Here is a 22,484-nt window from a genome sequence, read left to right as displayed (position 1 = left end):
AGAAAGCCAACTAAAACCTTTAAAAACATCTTAATTAAGCCAAAAGACCTAGCAGCCCCAGAAGAAAACAGTAGTCATCTACAACATACAGTGTAATGGCCGCATGAGCCATTATGAATGACAAACAGGCAGAAAATGGGGGAAAATGTTTACTAGCAATCAGAAGACATGACATTAATTTCAATATATGAGGACACTTAACCATAGTTTCATTTGGGAAACTGTGACCATTCTAGACCAAGTCAAGTCCAAAAGCATTAAGGAATTTTTAGAAGCATGGCACTCTGACAAATGAGTCATTAATAGACACATAGATATAAACACCATCTACATACCATGCAAGAGACAATCAACAAGCCAAAAGGGAACAAAAAGATCAAAATACTTCCCCACCAGCACTCAATATGCAGATGAGCATCAGACCAACAGTACAGAGCCCAACCAAAGAACATCTAAGATGACCTCCACCAACACAGATAGGGAAAGCCACTAAAATATAAGTTGAGAGCAAACCCAACTTTCTAGCACTTATCATGTTACCAAGAAATGACATGTCTGTAAAACAACCAAGCTCAGAGAGCACCAAGGACCCCTCAAATTAAAATGAGATTGACTACTTTGTGGCTAATATACTGTGTGGATCCAGGACACTGATTTAATTATATCATGGTTAAGAAAATGAATAACGTATTATATAAAAATAGTCAATGTATTCCTGTTTCCCCAAATCTTGAACTATTTTTTAAAAGAATGTCATAGACAATTTCTTATTTTATATGTTTATATTTATTCTGTTTACAATCTGTTATTGTCTCTGGTACTTAACTTGAATATTTTGACGTTAAGATTCTGGTGAAAAAAACATTGGTTGATATCAACTTCATTTGTTTAAATAATATAACCAATTGTATATTTAGGCATAACTTTTTAAAAGACTGGATCTTGGGGTTTGCCATCATCAATGGAGTACAACTAGAGCAAAAGCTTATTTGAATTTACTGCTTAAAGAATCATAGTTACCCGGGGTCCTTAGCCCCATTAATTAAAGTATATAAAGCTAAGGTTACCACATGCTCTTGTATGGAGCAGACCTTTGGGGTATATATTCTACTACAGTATTAAAACAAACATAGTCTGATATGTATTTTGGGTATAGATCTAAGGACATCTGTTATAGGAGTTAGAACTGAATTGGGAATTTATACAATTCATGCACTGTCTAAAATCAGAGCATATAATTACTGGCACATAATCAACAAAATGGAGACTGATAGATTCCCCAAATTATGTTTATCAGAGCAGATAAAATTACAACTATAAACCTCTTGGGTCACTAAACTGACAAATTTTGTAAGAAGCCGTGGTCTTCCTGTTCTCTTGTGTAACAAGATAATAAGTTAAAAAAGAGCTGTGCAAAGAATCAAAGATATAGAAGCACAAAATATATAGCTATCCTTAGTAAGGCTAGTAACTTGAAATGGCTGAGCAAATATAAATGTACTTTTCAGATAGACAGTTATTTAAGGTTACAATTGCTAAAACATCTTAGGGAGATATTTATGCGAGAAAGATTCAAACAGCTTGACATAAAGGTCAGATATAGGAGATTCCATTCTATACCTTATAATGGATGTCTCTGTATTTGTGGAGCAGCAGCGGTAAAAGACCTGGCTCAAATCCTATTTGATTATTGCCTGTATAAGAGGGTGAGAGACAGGTACATTAGCCCATACACTAAACAAATGACCCATTGGGAATCCATATTAAAACAACTTACATACATTATGTGTGGCCAGAATTTGATAACATTTAATACAGCACAGAATTTGTGGATCACTTCTGGTAACAGAGGGAATGGCGGAAAGGCATAGAGCAGTTCCTGGGACCACTTGCAGTGGAGAGCATCCATCCCCTCCGCCCCCCGGCAAGTGGAAGCGGGAGAAGAAACTTTGGAGCTGCATGTTCTCACGGGTGGCAAACAGGTCAACTGTGGGAGTGCCGAATCTGCAGGACAACTGGCGGAACAGGACCAGGTGCAATTGCTACTCTGCATTGTTTATGGTGGTCCTGCTCAACCAGTCCGCTTGGGTGATGTTCACCCTGGAGATGTGATCGGAGCGGATGGATTTGACGTGACGCTCCGCCGACTTGCCCAGGGTCTCTGCTTCCACCATGAGTTTCCTGGACCTTGTGCCATCCTGGAGATTTATGTGGGCCTTGGTGGCCACATTGTCCGTCCTCAAGAGTACATGCTGATGTAGAATGTCTTGTTGGAAATGATGAAGGGCAGGTTTCGCTGCCCATAGCTCCAAGAAGTTAATGTTGCAAGCTGCTTCAGCTGTAGACCACTTGCCCTGAGTCATGCTATGTCCCATGTGAGCGCCCCATCCCACTAAGCTGGCGCCTGTCGTGATGACCACTCTCGTCAGCACCTTGAAGATATGCCCTTTTTGCAGGGCCGTTGATTGCCAGCACCTGAGAGACCTCTTCACGGCCGGAGGAAGACGGCTCATCATGGAGGAGTTGCTCCTGTTGGCTCTCTGATGGAGTAGAAGGAGCCACTGCAACTCCCGGGAATGCAGCTGTGCCCAGGTAACAACAGAAATGCACAAAATTATCTTCCCGACCAGTTGCGAGAGAAGCAGCACAGGAACTTGTCTCAACCCCTGAACTTTGCGGGCCAGGGAGACTAAACTGTCGATCCTATCCTGGGAGAGGGACACTCTGGAGTTGGAGGTATTTATCACTGTCCCCAGGTGTAGGAGCTTGGTAGTTGGTGTGAGATGGCTTTTTTCTAGGTTCAAAGAGAACGTGTGGTAACATTGAAGCCTAACGGGCCTGCGCCTGAGGTGCGCCACAACTACTACTATACAGAAGGATCTTGACAAACTTGAACATTGGGCACTATCTAATAAAATGAAATTCAATGGTGAAAAGAGTAAGGTTCCACATTTAAGCAACAAAAACGAACTGCACGGGTATAGTATAGGTGGTACCTTGCTCAACTGTAGTAACTGTGAAAGGGATCTTGGAGTCCTAGTGGACAACCATTTAAATATGAGCCAGCAGTGTGCAGCAGCTGCCAAAAAAGCCAACATAGGTCTAGGCTGCATAAAAAGAGGGATAGAATCAAGATCACGTGAAGTGTTAATACCACTTTATAATGCCTTGGAAAGGCCACACTTGGAATACTGCATTCAGTTATGGTCACCACGAGGTAGAAAAGATGTGGAGACTCTAGAAAGAGTGCAGAGAAGAGCAACAAAGATGATTAGGGGACTAGAGACTAAAACATATGAAGAACGGTTACAGGAACTGGGTATGTCTAGGTTAATAGAAAGAAGGACTAGGGGAGACATGATAGCAGTGTTCCAATATCTCAAGGGTTGCCACAAAGAGGAGGAAGTCAAACTATTTTTCAAGGCACCTGATGGTAAAACAAGAAGCAATGGGTGGAAACTAATCAAGGAGAGAAGCAACTTAGAACTGAGGAGAAATTTCCTGACAGTTAGAACAATTAATCAGTGGAACAGCTTGCCTCCAGAAGTTGTGAATGCCCCAACATTGGAAGCCTTTAAGGTAATGTTGGATAGCCATTTGTCTGAAAAGGTATAGAGTTTCCTGCCTCGGCAGGGGGTTGGACTAGAAGACCTCCAAGGTCCCTTCCAACTCTGCTATTGTACTGACAGAATTTTCATGAAGGTCCTGGGTGCCAACAACAGGCCGAAGTGCAGGGCCCTGTATTGATAGTGTCGGCCTGCGTAGACAAATTGCAGGAACCTCCAGTGTTGTGGCCGAATTGGGATGTGTAAATAAGCCTCCTTCAGGTTGATTGAGGAGGTCCCCCTGGCGAATCCCTGTGAGGATGGCTTGCAGGGATTGCATCTTGAACTTCCTGTATGCGATCTGATGGTTGAGTTTTTTTGAGGTTCAAGATCGCTCTCCATTCCCCTGAGTTCTTGGGGACCAGGAAGAGGATAGAGTAGAATCCCCTCCCCTCCTAGTCGGGTGGTACTTGCTCTATGGCATTGATCTCCAAGAGGTAGTGGATCTCCTGGTTCATGAGCTCCCTCTTGAGAGGGCAAGGGGCGTGGGCCATCATATGAAGTGCCTGGGGGGAGGGGAAAGAAACTCCAGTGACAGTCCCTCCCTGATGGTCTGTAGAACCCAGCCATCCTCCGTGGTCTGCTCCCATTGGGAGGCAAACAGCTGAAGCCATCCCCCGATGTGAGGTGACTGTTGGTGGTCACTTGGACTTGCGGAAGGGTCTATGAGAGCCCCCACCACCCCCCGCGGTTGGCCTTGTGCCTCCTGAAATAGGGGCGGATTTACGATCCTGCTTCTTGGTCAGGGTGGGAAAGACCTTTTGTTTATCTTTAGATTCAATCAGAAAGGGGTCCAAGACCTTCCCAAACAGCTTGGATCCCATGAAGGGAGCAGAAGCGAGCTTCCACTTGGCCTTCTGGTCAGTCTGCCAGTGGGAAAGCCACACGAGGCGCCTAGAGATTACATTAGAGGCCAACGCCCTCAAGGCAAACTTCACCGCATTAAGTGAGGCGTCGGCAGAGTATTGGGATGCTGCTATGATCTTTGTCACATCCTGGCGGAGATGAGTGTCTCCCGCCGAGAGCTTAGCCTGCAATTCACGTAGCCAAATGATGGAAGCCCTGTTGAAAAATGAAACAGAGGAAGATGCCTTAATGGCCCAAACCGCCACTTGGTGGGTCTTGTGTCACGCCTTCTCTGCTTTCTTGTCCTCTACCTTTAGACCTTCCATCAGGTCTGCAGGCAGGACAGAATTAGAGGTGAAGGCTGCTATTAGAGGATCTACTGAAGGTAGTGTTAGAACGTCCTCCAGGGCAGGCTCTAACTTCTTGTCCCTACCACTGGGAGCAGCAAGAGAACCCAATTGCACCCATTGCCGCTGAATCACATCCCTGAAGAGGCTAGGAACAGGAACCAGGTCCTGAGGTAGGGGCTGAGATTTAAACATGCTATCAATGGGGTTGGCTGCAGGCACCTAGGTTAGTCTGAGGCTTAGCACCCACTTGGGTTGTGGTCTTGGCCTTATGTAGAATAGATTTGAAGAGGGTGGGCTTAAAGAGCCCAGGGAAAGCAGGAGCGTCTGGGGGACGATTGTCGTCCTCCGAGAACTCCTCCTCCTGTTCCAGGTCCTCCCATGCAGAAGCCTCACTGACTACTGAGGATTCCAAGGAAGGATGCCGTACCCTGCGGGCAGCGCTGGACACTCCCTTCTGGGCCTGGGATGGAGCAGGATCGGGTGGGGCCTTTCTTCTGAAGCCCCTCCGCTATACCCTGGGAGATGGCTCGGGCAATGACTGCTTACTTATGAGCTGAAAGCTCGGGCTCCCAGTAATCACTGGGCCCAGCTTGGGGGAGGGGGTGCCCCTCCTGTGAGGGATGAGGCCAGGCCTATCCTAGGCTGGGCCGCCCCCGGGGCCAAATCAAAAACAAAGGAGGGCATTGGGGAGGCCGGATCTACCAATGGAGATGTCAGGAGACAAAACCTGGGATTCCACCTCCTCCTCAATGACCCGCAGAGGGTTCCCAATGGAAGAGAGAGGAGGTAATGCTTCCATTTGAGCAGGGACCTGTGGATTGGCCCGAGTTGCCTGGTGCTGGGCCTTCTCAAATTGTTTCTCAAGAGCCTGTTGCCTGCGCTCAGCGTCCCTATCCCCGCGGATGATGACTGGCCTGCCCTGCCACCTTGCCCTTTCTAGGCTGCTTGCCCTTGCCAGAGGACTTGGCCTGACCAGAGGTACTGGTGGAACCTGATCTATCCCGAGACGATGGTCCCGGCTGCTCCAGATCCATAGGACGCAATGTTTCTGCCATCCATGTTGATTTGCAGACCTCATCACTAAATGGGACAAGATGGAAAAAAATCATTAAGTGATTTTTAAGGGCTGTGATGTGGAGGCCTGATTTCCGCAGTTGGAACAAACTGTCACTAAGTGAGACCAAATTTTGAGTCATCACTAAGTGAGGCAATACACCAAAATCGATGTCTGAAGGCCTCCTGGTCATCAGCAAGAGAGGGTAGAGAACATTAGGGAAGGCCATGAGCCAAGAGTGGCTGCACAACCCACAGATCAATCAGAGGGGGCAAAAATGGAATCCTCTGTGCCAGTGGATGACCACATGGTGGCCAATACACCAGCACCGCCCAGATAGCAGAGTGGCAGCAGCCCTTCTGGAGACCTGAAGAAAGCCAGCTAACCACTTGGCGAAGATCTGTACCCAACGGACCAAGCAGCAATAAGGCACAAGGAAAAAAAAAGGGCGTGAAAAGTCCTTCAAAATGGCCACCACACTTGTGGGAGGGTGGAGGAGAAATGGAGACAGCGAGGTGGCCATGCGGTCTCCAGACTCTCCATGGCTCAGCTTAAGTAGCAAAAGGCAAAGAAAAAAAGAAAAAAACCAAGCGGATTGCTCCTCCCGGCAGCTGCCGAGAGTGCTGCCGCCTTCAAAGGAAGGAAAAAAAGACTTAAAAGGACCCCTGCTGCCGTCTACAAGCGGTGCGGTCAGCGGAGCACCCCCACATCCGTTCCTACCTCAAGGAAGAAAGGGGCTGACATCATGACGGCACGATGCGCGATCTTGGTGCTTCGAGATCGCAATTGATATTTCTGCCGCTGGACGGTCCATTCGGACCTAAATCTTCCTGCAGAGATGGTGATTGAGAAGGGCACCTCCTGTTGCTCTCAGGGACACCACAAAGTCCCTGAAAGATCCAGGAATAGCCTTTTTTTCTGGTGACAAGAAATGCAGCTAATGAAGCTGCTGAAGTTGGGACAGCTCCGGAATGGGAAGAAAGCGAAAAGAGAAAGTTTGTCGAATTGGTGAGGAAATTTTATTATTAGAAAAAGAGACTACCCAAAAAAATTAAGTTAAATTAAAATTGTAGAAGACTGTAAACGGTGAAAATAATCTACATTAAACTTAGTGTGTTATCCTGTTTATAATTTTTTTTCATGGATGGAATTTTTGTAAAGACTCCCTATTTTTTAAACTGAATTGATTAATTTTTCTTTTTTTTTAACTTTTGCTTATACCTAAGGATTAAATAAAAATTTCCCTCTTTTTTATAGTGCTTGTTTGGATAGATTGGATTGTTTTTGATCTCCATTTAAGGGTTTCTTTCTTTCTTAAGCTTGGAATATAAAGAATTAGAAGGATTATAAAGAAGGTTGTACAACAGGAGGAAAAGCAGTTACACTGCCACTTAGAAGCTGGAGGCTGGATACATTGTTTTTTTCTTCTTTCTCTTTGATCACTTGAGATTCAAGGTTCTTTCAGTTTGTTTACTGACAGTGCTAGTAAGAAGAGCACAAATTGTTTATACAGGTGCTTTTTGGGAGTTCTATCACTAGCTATTGGAGGGAAGACAACATTTTGACTTGAAAGATAATAAACGAACCTGTTTGAAGTTTATCAAAATAGCCTTGAATCCTATGGTGGCAGTACCTGCAAAATTGGAAGAATGGTGCAGCAGGAAAAAGAAACTGTAACATTGCAAATGATTATGTTTGAAATTCAAAATCTATTAGTTGTGACAGAGAGAACTGAAAAGAGATTGGAGAAATGGAATACAAAACAGAAAAATTTGATGGAAAAACAGAATGTTTATCAAATGAAGAATGTGGAGGACAGAGTTCAAAAAATGGAAGGAAAAAATTATCAAAGAGATAAGAAAACTGTGGATACTGACAACAAAGTGAGCGTGGTTGGTAATGGCAAGAGCGGAATATGGAAAAGGGAGATAGATGGATTGGAACTCTACCTCAGACTTCAAAGCACAGAAAAAGAAAAGAGAGAAAAATTGACGGAGATAAGGAGAGAAATCTTGACAGAAGCACCAGTGATAACCAAAGGTAAGCTGATGGAAAGAGCAGATGCTGGGTTTCGAACTTTTATGAGATATGAAAGGAACATGGTGCGAAGAGAAGTTCATACAAGATTTATTAAGAAAGTAACTAGAATATTAATGCTACAAATGGCAAGAGATATAAGACTGCACTATTACTGGAAAGATACAGGTTACTGCAATGAAAATGTATAATAAAAGCTAAGCTAAATTTAGTTTACTAGTAGTATGTATAAAATGAAGTGACAACAGCTATAGTTAAATAATGATTAATAATTATAACAATACATATAGATATATTAATTTGATAATATGAAATTTTATATAAACAACACATAGAGAATATGAGAGGAGGTTTAAAAGCTTTATCTAGAATATGCTATAAAGATGTATTGTGATTAGATGATTTTGGGATGATTTAATAGAACGTTATCATATAACCGTATTCTAGATTTTGAATATTATATATAAAAGGATGTAAAAACAATTATAGTCAAATTAAAGTTGAGATATAATAATCATGATATACATGAATATATGTGAATTTAAAATGTGCGATTTGATATGAAAAGCAGGTGGTGACCATGGAAGAGATGCATGGAAATACTGTAACCAACTGACACTTTCCACAATTTGTAATGGAATATTTTTTTTTGTTTGTTTGTCTTTGTTCAAAAATAAATAAATAATTTTTTTAAAAAAAGAAATAGTCTTTAAACAGGCAGACTGGGGAAAAAATCTGGCGTTAACGAGCACCAGGAAGCGTAGTAAGGAAAAAGACTTCTCAGTCCCAGGGCAACCAGACTGATTTAATCCATTTCTTGGACTCTCCAAGCAGTTCACAGGAAAATCAAAGCATTCAAAGAACTTTTTTTTTCAAATTTTTCAAGAATGCTATACCAAGTTTCTATTATTATCAATCAACTTTTAAGTTCACATATTGCCTATTCAATATTTTTCTCCTTAAGTGAACGGTTCAGTACTTGGTACAGAGCTATTTCACAATATATTGTTACTCAGAATTAGCTCTTGTTGCTTATATCTAGTTTATCTGATATCAACATGATGTCAACATCTCATTGTTCTGTTGTCTTGTCTCTATATTTCCCCAATTTTCTTTGAGGAATAAAACTTAGGTGGGGAAAATATTGCAGTGTATTGTTACTTTCTTAGACTCCTACATCTAGAGTCTTACTTCTGGAACATAGTGGCCAAAATTGTGGAAATCTTTTGGGAAAAGTGCATTTTTGAGGTTTGATGGCTAATAACATCACTTTTTTTGGAGTAGTACCATAAAATTATATAACAATGGAAAGCAGTGACGTGCGGTGAGGTTTATGGCTGGTGAGGCACTGACACAGTGGTGGGTTTCAAATTTTTTTAGACTTGTGGACTTCAATTCCCAGAATTCCACAGCCAGGCATGCTCAGTTCTGATTTAAAGCAGTAGCATTTGTTTTTCTCCTTTGTAAAGTTTTCTTCTTTCTTTTTCTTCTCCCTTCTTCTCCTTCCTCCCTCCCTCCCCCACCTCTCAAACACACACACACACACACACAAACACACATGTTGCATTGGACTATCTCTCCCACTCCCTTCCCTCTCTCACACAAACAAACGCTCTCTCAAACAAGCACACATACACACACACACACACCAACACACACACACACACAAAGTTGGATTGGAGGGAGTCAGGGAGACCACAGGAGGAGGCAGGAAGCCATTCAAAGAGCCACACTGGAGCAACACACACTTTCCCCCAGCCCCAGAAGGATCCAGCCCAGCTTCACTGATTACAGGTTTGAAAAGACAACATGGCTCTGCCTGCAATCAAACTACACTTGGGGAGGGAGAGCACTTCCCTCCAGCCTTTGCCCAAAGCCCCGCACCAGGAGGATGAAGTTTGAATTCCTCCCTCTCCCTCTGACCCACACGTACCTTTTCCAGCTGTTTCAGAGAGGATTTCAACTCTGCTCTTGCCTGTCATCATGAAAAGAAAAAATAATGTAAAAGGAAAAAGATGAGAGCTGAGGTCAGGCTGAGCTATTTGTTGCCTCACCGTGGATGACTCTGCTTAACTGTTTAAAAAAGCCTCTAAAAAGTGCCCTCTACAGGAGGAGGCAGAGGAACGATGTGCCTCACCCACGTCAGGAATTTTTAGGCTTTTAACCCTTAACTCTGCTCGAGTGATCATAAAACGCCTAAAGTCAGACTAGATGAGGCATATCGTTCTCCTGCCTCCTCCTGTAGAGGACACTTTTTAAAAGGCTTTTTTAAATAGTTAAGCACTAAGCAGAGTCATCCACGGTGACTCTGGCAGCAACTAGCTCAGCCTCACCTCAGCTCTTGCCTTTTTCCTTTTACATTTTTTTTCTTTTCATGATGACAGTGGTGAAACTCTGCCTCCCTTGACTGCACGTCACTGATGGAAAGATAATTTAATCAAAATTGTAATGAATAACTTTTATGAAGGATTTGCTATTAGAATAGCAGTTATAAAGAAGAAAAGTGAAACATGTAGAAAAAGTGGGATGTCAGGCCTGCAGCCATATTCCTTTTGGGATCTTTGGCCTGCCACACTTTTTATTATTTTACTATGCTGTTTCTATTCTGGGAAAATGGGAGGGGAGATGGTATGGAGTTAAATGCTATGCAGCCAAAATAAAATTCCTTTCTAGAATCCAAGATCATCCTTTGTCTTTACACCTCTGCACCTGACCAGACCTGGATGGATGGAACTGCCAGCATGGCAGTGGAAGATTGGACTATGTGATGGACTTGTGTTATGTTAAATTATCACCATGTTAATACTTAGTTGGGTAATCTTTACATGAATTACACAGCCTGACAACGTTTTCCCATGGAGTGAACCAAGTCTTTTAGTTCTGCAACTGTTATAATGTGAAACCAAGATTGAATGATTGCTTGTATTAACTGGGTTTTATTGCTGGGTTGCTTCTGACTAACAAATTTCTTTAGTCAGCTCCATAATTTTCAATTGGGTTAAGGTCTGGGCCAGGCCATTCCAGCAGAGGAATATGATAATCCTGAAACCACATTTTGCACATAGCAGCAACATGACATGGAGCTGAATGCTGTTGAAATATAAATGCTTCATTGTCTTGGAAAAGATCATGTGCAGAAGGCTTCAATTTGGGCTCAAGTATTTCATTAATGTATATTTGGCCATTTATATTCCCATTAATCACAAATTCTGTCCATACCTTTTGATGTCATACAACCCCAGATCATAACACTGACTGGATGTTTCATGGTACATGTAATGCAATCAGGATGCAAATCTCCGATTCTTCTTACGTATTTAAGGCCATCATTACCAAACAGGGAGATATTGGTCTCATCACTCCAAATAACACTGTCCCATTGTTCCTCTATCCAGGTAATTTGGATTTTAGTCCAGTTTAGTCTTTTCAACCTTTGTTTGAGAAATAAAAGTGGTTTTTTTCGTGGAATTGTAGATTTTAGACCAAATTCCTGCAGTCTGTGACAAACAGTCCCTGCACTCAACTTCACATTGCATTACACCATTTCATCTTGTATATACCAAATGATTTTCTTCTGTCACATAGGCACAGATTCTTAATTCTTCTATCACTTGCTGTTGTGCACCTTTTTCTGCCTTTACTAGTGTGATTTTGTAGTGATTGAGTCTCCTTATACCGAGGGGTCCTAAACGTTTTGAACAGGGGGCTGATTCACAGCCCCTCACATTGTTGGGGGGCGGACCAACAGGGTGGTCATGGCTAGGTGGGCATGTGACTGGGTGGACGTGGCCAATTTAGCAGTCCATTTTGCCTTTGTCCTTGCTGTACTTGCTCAACCCAAGGAATCTATTTGCTTAACACCCCCCCCCAAAAAAAGGGGGAAAGTGCAAACTTTCTTGCCACTTGCCTAACTTCATTACAACAGCAGCTTCATGCTACTTAAAATAGGCCATTAAAAAAAGAATAAAACAAACAGGATTTCCTTCAAAATAACTCCTGGTCATATGTTTCAGATGATCATACAATAAACCAGACTGAGAACTGCATCAATTAAGACTACAACTAAAACCTCCAAGATGAGCATTGAGACACATTGGAAGCAGACAGAAGGCAGTGATAATTAACACACATACACACACACACACACAGCCTCCAATGGTGAATTAAGGAGGGATAATGGTCCAGACTGTTGGGGGTGAGACTACAGTTTGAAACATGTGAAATGCTGTTTTTAGAGTGTTTTTAAAGATTTTTAATGACTTTTAAAGCACTACTTTGCAAACTGACAGCTGCTTTGCAATCTAGCACCACCCCCTCTCCTACTCACCCACTGGCTCTGGATCACATGGCTGTGAAAAATATCTAAAGGCATTTTTAAAGTGTTTTTTAAAAAATTTTAAACTTTTAAAGCACTACTTTACAAGCTGGCAGCTGGTTTTCATCCCACCACTCCACAGGCTGGATACTTTGCATTGCTGAGCAATATCTGAACTGGCCCAGGGGCCATAGTTTGAGGATGCTTGCCTCATACCTCTTCAAAAACTTAGAAATGTCACCTTTGGTTAAGTGGAATCTTCTAATTTCTTTATTACTATAGCCTTGTTCATTTAATAATACTATTTTACATCACTTTCTGGGCAACCAGTCAACTCTTTCCACCATTTAATTTTATTACATTTTACAAGCTCACTAAATGAAACAGCACAACCCCCCCCCCCAACTTGATAGTGATCACATACTGTATATTATGATCACATAATACACTGACAAATGTCCTCCTCTCAGCTTCAATACATGATATCACTAACAGAATCCTACTGTGATCTGATTGGCTCATTGCCAAAACAAGATGACACCTGATTAGCTCTCTAAACACTCATGCTCATTGGCTACAATCAGATGAAGGAAAGCTACCTAATATCAACCTAAACAAGTTGTGTTTCCTTTTTCTGGTTATTTGGCTATAACTTTTCATAGAATACAGATAATTGAACAAACTTTGTTCTATTATATTCTTGATTAAATTATCTTTCCATTGAAATATAATGTTATGGTACTACTCCAAAAAAGGTGGTGTTATTAGCCATCAAATCTCAAAAATACACTTTTCCCGAAAGGTTGCCACAATTTTGGCCACTACTGTATAATAAAGTTTTACATAGCTAAACTCAACCATTTTTAGGTATACTAATTTAAATATATTTATTATTACCATTTCAATTGTTATATCTAAAAATGTAATATTTTTACATTTTTCTGAATAAAGCAGCCCAGATGTTGGTTGACATACATGGTTTCAAGTCCTGTATTGCCTTCTTATAGGCTTCTATTGCAATTCAAAGGGTTGGTTTTAACCTACAATGCCCTACATGGTTTAATATTGTTGTAGTTCCAGGACCACTTTTTCCAACCCAGTTTGGCTTCTATATGTATATCATGGAAGAAAGGCTGGTGATTCTCATTTTTAGGAGCAAGAGAAGTGGAAGCTTACAGGCTCTGTTTTTCAGATGGGATCTCTCCGAACCTCTTCCTGGAGATTCATTTGACCTTCAATCCCCTAATTAGTTAGCAAAAACTAAAATATTTCAAAAAGCCTATGGAGTTTGAAGTGACACCACTGATTTATTGGTCTGTATACGCTAAGCAGTTTTGTTTTTATTTTTAGTTACTGATTTAATTGTTTGATAATTTATTACATTATTGTTTTTATGTTGCTCTGTAAAACATCTAGGGTCCTTCTTATTGCAGAGGGTATAAATTTAACTTTGGCCATCTAATGATAAGGAAAGACTAACTGGAGAAGAGCCTAATGCTGGGATTGAGGGCAAAAGAAAAAACGGGTCAACAGAGAATGAGGTGGCTGGATGGAGTCCACGGGTGGGTTTCAACCGGTTCGCAGCGGTCCCCGCGAACCAGTTGGTCGGCGAACCCAGAAGTAAGTAACTTCCGGGAACGGCAAAGGGGCCACCTGCCCGCCCGTGCTCCTTACCGGTCTTTGAAGGCTTCTGCGCTTCCACACAGGCGCATGGCACATACAGTGCCTGCGTGATTCTCTGTGAGCAGCTGGAGCATCATGCAGGCGCTACGACGCATGCATGAACTGCGTGCGTGTACGAGGATGCCGCCAGCCCCGTTCCAACCGAACTGGTTGGAACGGGATAAGCAACCCACCACTGATGGAGTTACTGAAGCAGTAGGCGTGAGCTTAAATGAACTCCAGAGGATGGTAGAGGACAGGAAGGCCTGGAGGCATGGGGTCATGATGGGTCGGACACAACTTCGCTACTAACAACAACATAAATTTAACAAGTAAATAAATATTTGGATGAACATACAAGGAGGATACCTTTGTAAGAAGAGCTTAACTTAAAAACCATTCTAATATATAATTATGCTAAACTTAAAAGTATTTTAAATAATTAAAAGTTTTAAAAGGGATGGACCAGTAGCTAACCTCCTGCCACATTCTATTAAAAACAAAAAGCTCTGGCACTGCATATCTAATTAATTAATCCGTAATAAACTGCCATGACACTGTATCCCTCACTAATGAACACTGACATTTAACATTTCACCGATAACCATGCAATCTGGTTTCCGGTCTATCTTTAACTTCCTCGGTGTGTAAACAACACTAAACAGACCGTGAGCTTAAAACTTTGTTTATGATCTAGAGCTTCGCTGATGAGATGCGGAGACATTACATATCTATTAAGAGCTCAATGATGGGGAGGGGGAACTCGTTTTCGCTATTAACCAATTAACGCTAGATGTTCTTATGAAACATTTTTCAACAGTCAGAGATCACTTACAGATCGGCACCACCTATATTAACCGCTGTGCTTATGATCAGCAGCTTACCTCACGCCGTGGAGGTGCGGAAAGACAAGCCGCAGAAATCGAACTCCCCCATTGGCTACTCTCGGATGGAGCCTCCCTCCTAGGACTCATGCGCATTTCCTTTGCTCTGCCGAGGCCCCTCCTTATTCTGCGTTTCCTTTCCCGCTGCTGTCCTCGGACTACAAGCTGTTGTCTGTACGTTTCGTCGCCTGCCGTGGGACGCTGGACACGGGAGCGTCGTTCGTTGGGCGCAGAGTCTTCGGAATTTAAAGGAAAGGGGTGCGGGCCACGCGACGCAGAGCGATCGGCTGACCTCTGTAGTGGCCACTTGTCGCTTCTTCGCTAAAGAGGTCGATCTGCAGTCTTCTACCCGGTGTGGTTGTAGACGGCGAACACTGAAGTGGAACCTTCGCTTTCCATGCAGGGAGCGGCCGGTGGGAAGACGAGGCCGCGACAAAAGGAAATCCTGCCGCCGTCACCAGTAGAACCGAGAGTAAGTTGCTAAGGGCGGGGTACGAGACGGATCCAGTTTGACCTCCTCTTTCTGAGGCCTACGGGGGCAGGTACTGGCAAAGAAAGAGCAGCCATTGGGGATGGAAAACGTGAGTACCCCAGACGCTCGTCGTCATTCCCGAGGGCCGAACTCCGAATCCACTCGAAAACTCTGTCGGTACGGGTTTTGCACACCCTTCTTGCGTTCCTCTTTTGCAATAGATGGGCGAGGCGAGGAAATACGTATGTGTACGAGACACGGAAAGAGACAGAATGCGGCGGGGGGGGGCTCTTCGCATGTAATTGTAGTGTCCCCGAGAGCATGCATGGTCAGTTAAAATTCGTTTATTGTTTGTAATTGTCAGCATTGCAAAAAGCAGATTTAAGATACATGACTGAGGAGAAGGTGAAATTGAGTTTAACCTTTTGTCCCCTTGCCATCGCTAGCGGTTTTGTTTCCATTTTCTTCCCCCAATTCCCTATAGTCCAAACAACAGCATTCTCTCCACACCCCCATCGCCAACTGTTGTGTATTCGTCCGGCTTAGGTGGCAGTTAAGAAATTCATATATTCGAACTGTAGTTCTATTTGGGTGATGACAGTGCATCTTATTTCTGCAATGTGGATAGAGAGCCAACAGGTTTGTTCAGAATGAGTATAGCAGTCTTTATTTTTTTTGTGGTGCATGCACAGAGCTCTTTTCTATGGAAGTGCTTACATAGCGTTGTCATGCCAAAAACACATTATGACTTGATGATCTCTTTGGCAAACAGCCATTTTTTTAAGCTGCATCAATTTCTGTTTTATTTGCCATCTTTGACACAGGCATAAGACCTGTAGAACGTCTTTGTTTATTCCCTTCTATTAATATTAATTGAAACAGATAGATGAAAGAGCATAAACAACCTTTTTATAGTTTAAACTGTATCTTTTATTGATTGAAAAAAAATATTAACTGAAATGTTATAATTATTTAATATCAGTATTTTAATGTGCAATGTACAATGAATTCTGTATATATTAACATCTAATTCTTTGAACATATGCTTGAAATATTTCTTGAAATAAAAAATATCTCATAGCTTAGATTTTAAAGCTTACTTATTCTTTTAGAAGTTAAAATACATTTATTTAACAAAAGGTAGTTGGATTAACTATGATTCTCCTACAGTTGGCTAATATAGATATAAATTGTTCCAAAGGATATGAGACAACTGTTTAAAGCCTGCCCTCTAGTGCAATCATACTTACCTATATAAGAGTATTTTTTATATATGATTTATGGAAAATCACAAAAGTCATCATTTAATATAGAGAAGTGGGATGAAATAAGGATTTGACACAGTACATACGGTTCTTGAAGCAGTTAAACCTGCTTGGAAAATGATATTCTTTTAGGAATAAGGGTTACTCAGAACCAAAAAACAGAACAAACAAAATTTGGGGTTTTTTTTGTAACTGCTAGCTGCAGTGATTATGGCCTTTCCCACTGATAATTTCTCATTAGAAATGCACAATTTGGCTTAGCTTATTTAGATAGTATAATTAGAAAGTATATAGCAGACCTAACTGAACATTCTGTTTTTTTACTGTTTGTGTTTGTGTACAGTGTGTGTATGCATATATATGTAGTACTCTAATAAAATCTACAAAGCTGAAAAGATTCTATTCATTTGCCCTGTACTATATGTAACTATAATACTAATGTTTTGGATTTTTTTTTTAAATAAAAAGTTAATTTGATACATGGTGATTGTCAAGAGCATTTACTGAAATATCTAGGTGATCAGATGATATAACAGTATATATAAAATAGATTTTTTTTTATTATTCAGTGTGAAAGATCACAATTTATTTCTCTTTTATGTAGACTGTTATTCAGAGAACACTTTTAAGACAAGTTTGTCTAACTTCATTTACCAGTAATTGCATTTCTGGTGCACTGGCAACATTTTCTGGATGCCATTTCAGATGCATGCTTCTTAATACTGTTGCATCTCTTTTGTATATTTACACAGATACCAAATAGATGCAGCATTTATTTGATTCCTTGACAAATTCTTTCATAATAATTGTTTTCCCATTTTATTGTCCTGCTGTTTTAGAATAGAATTTATTTAGCTTTATTAGATTATTATAAGTGTGAGACATTTTCAAAGATCCACTTGGTTTCCGCTGAGCACTAACATAAAGCTCAGTACAATATTTTATTTTTTTCAAATATACTCAGTGTTTCACTGAAGTGGCCTCCTATTCTCCTTCAACCAATTTTCCTACATATGCAACAGCATAATAACATGTATTTTAATATTATTTCATTGGTGTTCAATACTGTTTGTAACAGTATTTTAATCAACTGGAAATAAAAATTCAAAAATGTAATTAGAAAAATTCACTTTCAGTGTAGATGAAAAACACTTTCAATTGAATCAAGAGCCATAGAGAAGTATAAAGATTTTTATTATAGTAGCACAGTATTTCTAGAAAATTCCACAATATTGGGTAAATAGATAATCTATTCCACCTTGTTTGAAAAGAGAACATTGGGAGAATGGTCAAAATTGTAGCACTGAAAACTTCATTGGTCATTTTGCACTGATTAATCTCCTGGCCCATGGGTGATCAACCTTTATGGGAAGTAGCTTTGGAAAAAATATGTCTGTAGGAAAGCTAGATCAGGAAGGGCTTAAGCCTTAGCCAATGTCATAATCATGACCCAAGTGTATATCCTCCCCTAACCTCAGTTATATCTCTCTGTGCGTGCATATGTATATTTGCCTATATGTTGTTTCAATATACACACATATACATATATATTGTTGCCATCATGGATATCTAGTAAAACACCTGGACTGGAATGTGCTATGGACATCAGGCATGCAGTTCTTAACATATGCTACGAAGAAGTTATTAAATTTGTTGGTTGTTTCTTTTAACTGATTTGATATGGTCTTAAAGGCATATTTAAATCTTTGACTGTTTAGAACAGTAATAAATTAAAAATAATGGAATACTTATGTGAATAACTATTGAACAAAGTAATTAAAAGGGATCTGCATATTTGTAAAATGGTTGTTACATTTTGTGCCTGTAATATATATTTATAAGTAATTCCAATTATAGTTGGATCACATTTTTATTAATCTGTTTTATTAATTAATGATTCCTACAACTCTGTAAAACAGTTCCCCATCCTCAAGTTCATGGGTGTCAAACTCGCTACATCACATTGCCGTCATGTGATGTTTCACAATGTTTTTTTCCCTTCACGGAGATGGGGAGGATATCGCCTGCCGTGATGCATCCATCACGTGGGCCGCCAGTTTGATATCCCTGTTCTAGTTAATGATTGTCAATGATTGTCAACTAACCATCTTTTTTTTTTTTTGTGGGATGGGGCGGTTGGAAACATAAAACTTATTGAAAGCATTCTAATATTTCAACTCTTGCAGAATTGTTCCTTTTTCTTTTTGTCTGTTCTATGATTTTAGTAGGTCTCAAATCTAATACTGAATTAAATAATTGGCTATGCTCCAAAAAATTCCAAAGCTTTACCATTTAGAATTTTCCTGGAAGGTTATCACTTCAAAGAATTTCTGAAGGTCTTAACCTTCACATTTTTTATAGACTGATTCTTACTATGAAGATGAATATTTGAATTTTTCTTTGGCAGAATTTTTTTTATTTGTAAAATGTTATATTTCTTGATTCTGATAAAAAGTATATAAAAGACAAAATCAGCAATAGAAAAAATTGGAAATAAGAAATAAATTGGTCCCATTCAGAGATATTATCAAAAATATCTGTGTCCTTTGGGTTTCGGGATTTCCTAAAAAGATACATTTGAACATACACATTTGAACAGATAATGCCAGCTCTACTTCCCCAGGAATACATTCCCATATTATTTATGTCCTGTGTATTCACCATTGTAGAGCATTGTATACCAAAAGGAAAGGTACAGGATCAGTTCAGTTAAATATTCATTTCATTTCATTTATTGGGTTTGTATGTCGCCCACTCTCAAAGAGACTCAGGGAGTTCCCAAATATTTAAAAGAAATTAGGAAAGTTTGTTGTAGAATTAGAACATACTGTATTTTTCGGAGTATAAGTCACACAGTTTTGCCCAAAAAAGAGGGAGAAAATCTGGGTGTGTCTTACACACTGAATACAGAATTTTTGGCCTCCCGAAACCCTGACCCCTTCACAAAAATGGATGTGCAGAGGTTTGGGAAGCCTGCAAAGTGCTCCTGGGGGCTGGGGAGGGCAAAAACAAGCAAAAAAAAAATGGGCCATTTTTTGCTTGTTTTTAACACACACACACCAGCCCTAAGGAGCACTCTACAAGCCTCCTAAAAGCTATGCATGCCTCTTTTTTGGCAAAAAAACGGGCCCATTTTCGTGAAAAATGGGCCATTTTTTGCTTGTCCCCCCCCCGCCCCCAGGAGCACTTTGCAGGGCTCTCCAACTCTCTGCATGCCACATTTTTTTCACAAAAAATGAGGGTTTGGGAGGTCTGCATAGTGCAAAAACTTTTTTTTTTAATTTACCTCTTCAAAATCTTGGTGCGTCTTCTACTCCGGTGCATCTCATACTCCAAAAAATTCAGTAACCATTAAAATTAGAATATAAAATGTATATAGAATGTATATAAGACTTGTCTTATTTTCGGGGAAACACAGTATTTTTTGTGATTTAAAGATAAAACAATTATGGTGGCTAATAAATATTTTTTTTATGTAGGAAATAGCAGTGGAAGAATGTGAAACTGGTCTTGGTATTGGATATAGAAATGTCAGTAGATGAATCTTCTAAAAATATGAAGAAAACTTGCAACTTGATGATCAAAGCATAATTAAGATGTTACCTTTGAAAAGGGCATTGCCAAGGTTAGTAGACTCCCAACATTCAATAAAGATTTTATTTCACTGGGAAATTTGTCTTAGTTGTCACAACGATATAAACATTTTGTACATAATTCTAATAAGGATCCTCAACTGACAATTTATCATTAAAATATTTATTTTCTTCTCAGACAATGACAAAAGATTACAACCTATTCCAGTTCTCTTCTAGAAAGGACAGGATTAAAGTGAGAAAAAAGAGATGGGCCAGGTCAAGCTGTTGATGAATTTTTCTAACCTGGGATTAGCAGGATGCTGCAATGTTGTTTTATTTTTATTAACTTTTACTTCAATCATACTTGATAATATGCTGCACATCTTTCTTGGAAAGGCCTTGTTATACAACTTTGTCTGTATTAGTCCACTTTCCATTTTAAAAATAATAATTTCATTAATATATAATTAACTGTCAATGATAAATATTGACATCTAAATATAACAATTGTCTCATGAATCAGGCTTTCTAGTAATTTGTATATATCTCATAGTTTTTATATTATAACTCCCCCCCCCCGACAGACAGACAGACAAAAGAGTACAAATGGTTGGGGTCTAAAGAGGAGATAATATAGAAATAAACAAAAAGTATAATTACAGGTAATCCTCGACTTACATCTACTCATTTAGTGACCGTTTGAAGTTACAACAGCACAAAAAAACCCTGTTTTTCACACTTAACGATCCTTGCAGCATACCCATGGTCACATAATCAAAATTTGTATGTTTGGCAATTGGTTCATATTTATAATTATTATGGTGTCCCAGGGTCATATTATCTTTTGCAACCTTCTGACAAGTTAATTGAGAAACCATCACTTAAGAACTGTGTTACTTATTTAACAACTCGAGTAATTCACTTAATGGTGGCAAGAATTATCATAAAATGGGGCAAATTATCTTAACTGTCTTGATTAGCCACAGAAATTTTGGGCTCAATTGTGGTTGTAAGTTGAAAACTACCTGTGTGGTGCTTTGTTATTTTCTCTCTGTACTCTGTTCCAATAAAAGAGTTTAAAAGAGATATCATTTACTAATATTTTCAGCAGCTCCCTCGGATTTTTTACTTAATATATTTTAAATTTAGAAAATAGGAGTCATTGTTAACATTAACATTTTTATGAAATTGGCTTCCCCCACACCCCCTTATTTTCTTTAATTCTAAGGTGCATAATTTGATGATTCAACTAATTGGAGTGTTAGATAAACCTCGTCTATATATCTGATATTTCTAGAGTGACCAACCTAAATTATTAAAATTTCTTTCAAGGAAATTATTTTATAGTGGGTTCTTTCATATACAAAGTCCAACTTTTATAAAAACAGAAATGTTTTTCTATACATTCTATAATGATTTTATTTCTGATTTTTTAGATGCATTTGGCAGCGAAGATGAGTTGTGCATCTATTTCAGAAATCCTTATATGAAAAGATACAAGTTTTAGAAAGTGTCGGCATTACTACTTGGAGAGTATGGCAGGTTTTAAACGAGGATATGATGGAAAAATTGCTGGATTGTATGATTTGGATAAAACCCTAGGCAGAGGGCATTTTGCTGTGGTGAAACTTGCCCGACATGTATTTACAGGTGAAAAAGTGGCAGTAAAAGTAATTGACAAGACCAAGTTAGATACTCTTGCCACAGGACATCTTTTCCAAGAAGTCAGATGTATGAAACTAGTTCAACATCCTAATATTGTTCGTCTATATGAAGTTATTGACACTCAGACCAAACTTTATCTGATCTTAGAACTTGGTGATGGAGGAGATATGTTTGATTACATCATGAAACATGAAGAAGGTCTTAATGAAGATCTGGCAAAAAAATATTTTGCTCAGATTGTTCATGCTATATCCTATTGCCATAAACTGCATGTCGTTCACAGAGACTTAAAACCAGAAAATGTTGTATTTTTTGAAAAACAAGGACTTGTGAAATTAACTGATTTTGGATTTAGCAACAAATTTCAACCTGGGAAAAAACTTACAACAAGTTGTGGCTCTCTTGCATATTCTGCTCCTGAAATTTTACTTGGCGATGAATATGATGCTCCTGCAGTAGGTAAGTTAATGAACTAGTAAATAAAACCTTAATTGCTATATTTTTGTTTTCAAATGAACTATTCTTGAAAAATTATTCAGTGTTTCCCAATTTATGTCATCCAATAACTGCAGTTTCCAGAATTCATAGCAAATAGACTAAAAATAGAATTTTGAAAGTTGCAATTCTAAGACATCTTGAGGATACATTGTTAAAAAAAGGTGGATTTAAATATTAAAAATGTGCATTTTAAAATGCCTTTACATTCTTTCATTGTATTAATCTAGTGGTAGAGGCAAGCAATCAGGTATCCTCC

General features: G+C 39.6%; 1 protein-coding gene and 1 long non-coding RNA gene across 4 annotated transcripts in view; one reads left to right on the top strand and one right to left on the bottom strand.

Annotated features, from left to right (window-relative positions):
* LOC116522277 overlaps window positions 1-14,842 on the bottom strand; it is a 154,182-nt gene extending 139,340 nt beyond the window's left edge. Inside the window, exons 1-2 of the long non-coding RNA XR_004256959.1 lie at window positions 14,754-14,842; window positions 1,621-2,582 (exon numbers count right to left, since the gene is read on the bottom strand). This is a non-coding gene — a long non-coding RNA (uncharacterized LOC116522277). The remainder of the gene's footprint in view (window positions 1-1,620; window positions 2,583-14,753) is intronic.
* A 44-nt stretch (window positions 14,843-14,886) lies between these two features.
* The window catches only part of SNRK (SNF related kinase), a 41,210-nt gene continuing 33,612 nt past the window's right edge, over window positions 14,887-22,484 (top strand). For 2 of the 3 annotated variants that reach the window (XM_032237083.1, XM_032237085.1), the window contains exons 1-3: window positions 14,887-15,225; window positions 19,970-20,115; window positions 21,502-22,189. In XM_032237083.1, coding sequence (XP_032092974.1) covers window positions 21,601-22,189 — 589 coding nt within the window. In that variant the 5' untranslated portion in view covers window positions 14,887-15,225; window positions 19,970-20,115; window positions 21,502-21,600. The other variant, XM_032237084.1, reaches the window with a different exon arrangement.

The sequence above is a fragment of the Thamnophis elegans genome, chromosome Z (genome assembly GCF_009769535.1).
Source record: "Thamnophis elegans isolate rThaEle1 chromosome Z, rThaEle1.pri, whole genome shotgun sequence".
Classification (NCBI taxonomy): Eukaryota; Metazoa; Chordata; class Lepidosauria; order Squamata; family Colubridae; genus Thamnophis; species Thamnophis elegans.
Note: the sequence above shows the minus strand (reverse complement) of the source record. Positions and strands in the feature narration are given on the sequence as shown.